A 6063-nucleotide genomic window follows, 5' to 3' on the forward strand; every position below is an offset into this window, starting at 1 on the left:
TACTTTTTCCTATTCAGGCCTTTTAAGGACAGCTACTGGACGCCATAGCTTCCTCTGATTGATCTCTTTTCCTAATTTATGTACTCCCTCTCCATGCAGGTTCAGGCCTGGTAATGATGATATTTGCAGGACAGCTCACAGCCTATAAACTCTTCAGGAGCAACTTTGTCTACCCAGCTGAACTGCAGAACTTCTAACAAACACAATGAGGAAAGCTTTTAAATGGCTTATTGCTTAATCTCAGCCCCTGATACATCCCAGTGGGTAAACTGATCAACGATTTGTGCTTTGTTTATGCTAACATAAGCAAAAGCAACTACTGTATATGTATGGAGAATATAAGGCAACCACAAATAACAACTTTGTTTATAGCTTATAGTCACATCCCTCCTTGTACAAATGGCCCAACTTTGTTTTCTAAAGAATATTCTGTACAGTTTAAATATTGTTTTGTATTGTTTATCTACATACCTCCTACTATAATATTATATGAAGGCAATATAAAAGATGACACCTGTCGCATTCTGAAAAAAATGTGACCACGGTACAAAAAATTTAGTAGTGTAAGTAATTTTGCTGTTATATTCATGTGTCATTGCCAGATTTTGTGCATGTAGGCCTATAGTGTTTTATCCTGATAAAGTAAAGTGTTACCTGTATTGAAATGATGATTGTATATACTACTTAAAATTGGATTTACATTAAATACTTCAAGCAACGTGTGTGTGTGTGTGTGTGTGTGTGTGTGTGTGTGTGTGTGTGTGTGTGTGTGTGTGTGTGTGTGTGTGTGTGTGTGTGTGTGTGTGTGTGTGTGTGTGTGTGTGTGTGTGTGTGTGTGTGTGTGTGTGTGTGTGTGTGTGTGTGTGTGTGTGTGTGTGTGTTCCTTGCCTTGGTGGGGGGTTCCCATACCTCTAATGTCCTGAGTTAATTAATATATATATACACAACATATTTAGCAAATCAAAGATACAACTGGAAATTATTGTCCGGTCATTTTCTTTGGTGATCTGCCAGAACTAATAACAGGAAATGGCAGATACCTCCAGAAAATATTTGCAGTAGCTCACAGGAAACGGCAATAACTAATAAATGTCTACATGCCAATTCACCTGCACAGTACAGTGTATTCGGTTTGAAATAATCAAAAATAAAAAAGATGGGAAAACCCAATTTCCTAATAAGATTGATAAATTATTATGTTGATGGTCGCTGTTTAAGATGTAACTACTGCTTTTACAACCATGGGAGTGTACATGCAAATTGAAAAGTGCTGTATAAACCCCCTTTGCCCATAATCCAACATTTGTGTTCAGGGCCGGTTCTTCCTACAGGCCATCAAGAAGACCGCCTAGGGCGCCAAATCGGCGGGGGGGGGGGGCAAAATCTCAATACCCCCTAGGGCAGCCAATGGGCTAGAACCGGCCCTGTTTGTGTTACCTGGATATTGTGAATGTCATAGTGCCTCGCAAAGATACTTTTCTGTATTGTTATTGAGAATAAATTACCTCAAATGTAAAAGTCAAGGAAGCTAATTTATACGACGGAGTATTAGGGCCACATATGAAGAAAAAAAATATTTTTGCCGTGACGAGATTAAAGTCGACATGTTGACTTTAAAGTCGACACGGCGACTTTAAAGTCAACATGTCGACATTAAACTCGAAATGTCGAGAATAAAGTTGAAATATTATGTCGAGTTTAATCTCGACATGTCGAATAATCTCGACTTTATGTCAATTGACACTGAAAACTATTCAGAGAGAAAGCAACCGCTCCACAGGTGCAGTTTGAGTCACGCATGGTTCTTACACTAATCACCACACTGTGGTTCTGCGCTAAAACAGCGAGGATCTCTTTATTGTTAAATCCAATTCGGAAGTATAATTTGACCAAATGATCTACACAAGCCATTTCGGATTCAGTGCAGGACCTGTGGGAGTGGTTGCTATGTCTCCCAACTCATTTCAACTATAATCTCGACATTTCGAGTTTAATCTCGACATGTTGATTTTAAAGTCGCCGTGTCGACTTTAAAGTCGCCGTGTCGAGATTAAAGTCGCCATGTCGACTTTAATCTCGACACGGCAAAAATATTTTTTTTCTTCATATGTGGCCCTAATACTCCGTCGTATAAAGGCATGTTTGTGTCTTGTATTACAAAAAAAGTCTTTACAAACTGGTACAAGTAGTTGTCACTACACTTGAAAGTCAAACCCCGCCTCCCGCAGTGACCCCAAACGGAGCGCCAAAACAACTGACACACTACATATAACCTCAACAAAGCCACCTTTTATCTACTGAACTGTGTAACCCATCCACCCACCGAATTAATGTCAGGAAAAAATGGGCTAGTGTCCAGTTTACAGAGGATAATAAGCGCTGAGCAGCGGCTGAGGACGACCGACTCTCCGGTAAGTTAGCACGTTGAGGAGGATTAGCACAGTTAGCATTCGTTAGCATGGCTAGCGTTAGCTAACTAGCTGTTCATGTGAGTGAGAGCCACATGTGACTTTGGAAAATACACTGAAGTTTAAATTAAATTATAAGTCATTAACTTGGATTTAATAAGCGTTTGTCTGTCTTAAAGTAAATACTAAAATATTATAGTTTGTGTTGAAACAGTTCCCCGTTACTTTAAGAGAGGCTAATGTGTGATTGGGTGACACTTGTCAGAGTGAAAATAAAATAAAATAAAAGCTCAATTTTCCAGTGCATGTTGTGTACGAGTTGAATATTGCAAAGTAAAATACTACATGTCAACTTTATAATTGATAGGAACATCAGTTTTAAGTGAATAAATTGACAACAAAAGCTATGTAAGTATTATTTTCTGTAACTAGTGCAGATACTCAGAAGCTAAGTTTCCTCTTGAATTGAAGCACAGTTGCTTTAACAGGCCTTAAAAGTTCATAGATATACACTTTAACTTAGGTTATTCTTACCAGTGATTTCTCACACCGATCAAATTGTTACAATGTTGAGCTATTTCCTCTGTGATTCCTAAATGTTTTGCTTGTAGAGTCCGTTTGAGCAGCTTCGCCTGCATATGAATGATGTCTTGGGAGATCAAGGCATTCTGAAAGAGGTGCTCCAACCTGGAGATGGCCCTCCTGTTCCGGAAAATGCTTCAGTGATAGGTACAATTGCAATATGTGATCTAAAGTGTCTGGCACAGTTATCTAAATGATTTCACGCTGCCGTAACGTCTTTCTTTCCACAGCCCATTACTCTGGTTTCCTGGACTATAATGAGTGGCCTTTTGAAACCACTAAAAACCTCAAGTACCCCCGGATGATGAAGTTAGGAAAAGGCCAGTCATTTTTCTGCAGGTTCAATAGAAGATTTCTCCTTTAATATACAAATGATCAACGTTTCTGAAATTATTTTAAACAGATGTGACGCTGGCAGGACTGGAGCTGGGTCTGATGACCATGAGGAAGGGAGAGTTTTCTCGATTTCTCCTCCAGCCTCAGTATGCGTACGGGGAGATGGGCTGTCCTCCGCTCGTTCCTGCTGCTGCAGTGATTCTGTACGAGATTCATATCCTGGACTTTCTCGACTCGGGACAAGTGGATGACTTCGTTGCAATGAGCCCGGTAGGAAGACTTTTGGTGTTTAAAAACCCCACAATACATTTTTAAGCCACAAGTTGCGTGCTTATGTCATGCAACAGAATATATTCTTCATATTTTTGTTTACTAATGTATGTATACGCACCTTGAAACGTATCCTTTTCAATATAGCCAGTCAGCCACTGTTGTTTTCATAATGCAGAATAAGAGAAAAAATGCTTTATATGTTTTCTGTTTCTATTATTGGCTACTTTTCAATGCTTTCTGTCTCCAGGAGGAGCAGAACACAGTTCCTCTGTCTACACTCCTCGAAGTTGTCAACACAGTACGCAGCTTTGGCAACCGTTGCTTCAAACAGAGCCGCCATTTCAACGCCAAAGGCCGCTATAAACAGGTAAATCTATTTAAAAGGAAGTTGTTGACCTTTGTTTTTGTATATTTGTAAAGGTAAGACAGTATTTTTTGTGGGATTCTGTGGTTTTTGTCAACAGGGGGCAACGCTGCTGAGGAACAGGGAAACACAGAGCGTTGAAGAGGAGGAGAGGATCAAGAAAGAACTTATTCCTCTCTTTCTGAACCTCTCTCTCACTGAGCTCCGACTGGAGAGACCGCAAAAAGCCCTGAAGTACAGCAGCAAAGCCTTGGAGATAGACTCCGCCAACACAAAGGCTCTTTACCGCTGCGGACAGGTCAGGCGGGGCCTTTTTGTTCTCAAAACCATCAGATAAATATCCTCACAAGCTCTTGGGGTCTTAAAAGCTCCTGATATTGAATGTAAAATGATTACAGAGGAGGGGAACAATAGGTATGATGTAAGAAGCAGTCACAATAGATGTCCAGTCACCTTGTATAAAGATGATTTTGTACAAAGCACATTTTCATTAAGATTTAACAATACATGTTCCCAATTTTAGGCACTGTGAGCCACAGTTTCCCCCAGAAATCCATGTAAGCAATTTGTTTGCACACTTCAAAATTCAGACTGTTGTTCTCTCTATCAGGCGTATCTGGAGCTGCACGAATACGAGAGCGCCCAGGACTGCCTCATATCCGCTCAGGCAAAGAAGCCCTTTGACAGTGACATCAACAACCTGCTGAGGAAAGTGGCAATGTAAGTTTAGAATGACCCACTCTTTGCATTGGCCTTGAAGTAGAATAAACGTATTAAAGCTTAAACTTTCCTCAAATGTTTGGCTTTTTCTTCACATGTATCTGTTGTATAGCATACTTGATGGTTGAGTTTAAATGGCGATGCTACCCTAGGCCCATAAATCGCTCTATAAGATACGTATAGAAGGTTTTTCATTTTAGTTGCTGTAAAGAAAGCTTGGACAAAGACAAAGACATGTACTCCAAGATGTTCAGAAACTTGAAGGGATCAAGAATTAAAGATGAGTAAAAAGGTAAGAATTCCTTTCTTTTCTTTTTTTAAAGTTATTTTTTGGAGTCTTTTTGCCTTTAATCGGATAGGACAGTGGAGAGTAACAGGAAAGTGGGAGAGAAAGTCGGGGTGGGATCCGGAAAAGACCACGGGCCGGGTTCGCTGGCGTACGGGGCAGGTGCTCCAGCCAGTTGCGCCACGGCCGGGGCCAGAACTCCTTTCTTTTCCCCCATGATTATTAGCAACATGTCTTTTTTTTAATGATACAAACAACCATACAGTGCTCAGATCAAACTTAGATGCACATTTAACTTAAAACAGTACATTGTGTTTACATTTTTTTGTTTAGGGATTGACTTTATTTTTGTTATGTTGCAGATGTAAAGGACAAGCTTCAAGCAAGTATTCTCTCCTGTATTGTGACTCTTAAAGCTAAACCTTTTTGTGTTTGTGTCATGTTACAAAAGGAATAATCAAGGTAAAATGCCTCCTTTATTTCCTTTAAAATAACAAGTTCAATTCTTCAAATGTTTGTTGATTTATAATGTAGCCCAATGTTTTGTTTGAGTATATGCCTAATATAATTTGCCTTCACCTCGATGTGTTATATATGAACGCTGGAAGAACATTTTCATGATCAATCTTGAGTGGCTGAATCTGTTTTGTTTTTTGTCTGCTCTGGAGATGTTTTGAAATAAATTTCCTCACTTGTAGAGAGAGTATGATTGATTGGCAGTGTAAATTATTTTGTTCATGTGGTGAAAAACTAAAAAGGAATGGATGCTAAGTATGTCTATCTGAAACCACCGTTTTTAAGCAGAATTTTTTTGAGGGCATGAACACACTGAAATGTTTTCAGTTGTGTGAGATGGCAAAAACAGAACAGAGTCCGAGTAAAATACCAGATTACTAGATTCTAAGACATCCTTTGCCTTTCTGTTTAAAGGTTACTAGTTGTTGATAGCACCAATAAACACCAGGGGGCGCTAATGATCAATCTCTGCCTTCAGAACTGCAACATGCTCATCAATAACCTTAGATGTAAGAAAGAATATAAGGGAATATTTAGATAAGATACCAAAGGCAACATTTTTGTTTAGTGATCAATTT

General features: G+C 39.3%; 2 protein-coding genes across 12 annotated transcripts in view; both read left to right on the plus strand.

The window, feature by feature from the left end:
* tmem244 (transmembrane protein 244) overlaps positions 1 to 718 on the plus strand; it is a 54843-nt gene extending 54125 nt beyond the window's left edge. For all 11 annotated transcript variants that reach the window (XM_063902074.1, XM_063902076.1, XM_063902081.1 and 8 more), the window contains one exon: positions 100 to 718. In XM_063902074.1, the coding sequence (XP_063758144.1) occupies positions 100 to 197 (98 nt within the window). In that variant the 3' untranslated portion in view covers positions 198 to 718. The remainder of the gene's footprint in view (positions 1 to 99) is intronic.
* A 1494-nt stretch (positions 719 to 2212) lies between these two features.
* On the plus strand, positions 2213 to 5675 carry fkbp6 (FKBP prolyl isomerase 6). The gene is made up of 9 exons (XM_063902389.1): positions 2213 to 2411; positions 3020 to 3137; positions 3221 to 3310; positions 3394 to 3596; positions 3847 to 3966; positions 4064 to 4261; positions 4574 to 4683; positions 4884 to 4975; positions 5332 to 5675. The coding sequence occupies exons 1-8, from the start codon at positions 2331 to 2333 to the stop codon at positions 4969 to 4971; spliced, it is 1008 nt and encodes a 335-aa protein (XP_063758459.1). The 5' UTR covers positions 2213 to 2330; the 3' UTR covers positions 4972 to 4975; positions 5332 to 5675.
* Positions 5676 to 6063: the final 388 nt, after the last annotated feature.

The sequence above is a fragment of the Eleginops maclovinus genome, chromosome 15, assembly GCF_036324505.1.
Source record: "Eleginops maclovinus isolate JMC-PN-2008 ecotype Puerto Natales chromosome 15, JC_Emac_rtc_rv5, whole genome shotgun sequence".
Lineage (NCBI taxonomy): Eukaryota > Metazoa > Chordata > Actinopteri > Perciformes > Eleginopidae > Eleginops > Eleginops maclovinus.

Excerpts from the sequence above, each read along its gene's own strand:
- fkbp6 (XM_063902389.1), top strand. The coding sequence starts at position 2,331 with ATGTCAGGAAAAAATGGGCTAGTGTCCAGTTTACAGAGGATAATAAGC. Across the intron at positions 2,412-3,019 it reads TGAGGACGACCGACTCTCCG|AGTCCGTTTGAGCAGCTTCG; the intron begins GTAAGTTAGCAC and ends TTTTGCTTGTAG. Across the intron at positions 3,138-3,220 it reads GGAAAATGCTTCAGTGATAG|CCCATTACTCTGGTTTCCTG; the intron begins GTACAATTGCAA and ends TTCTTTCCACAG.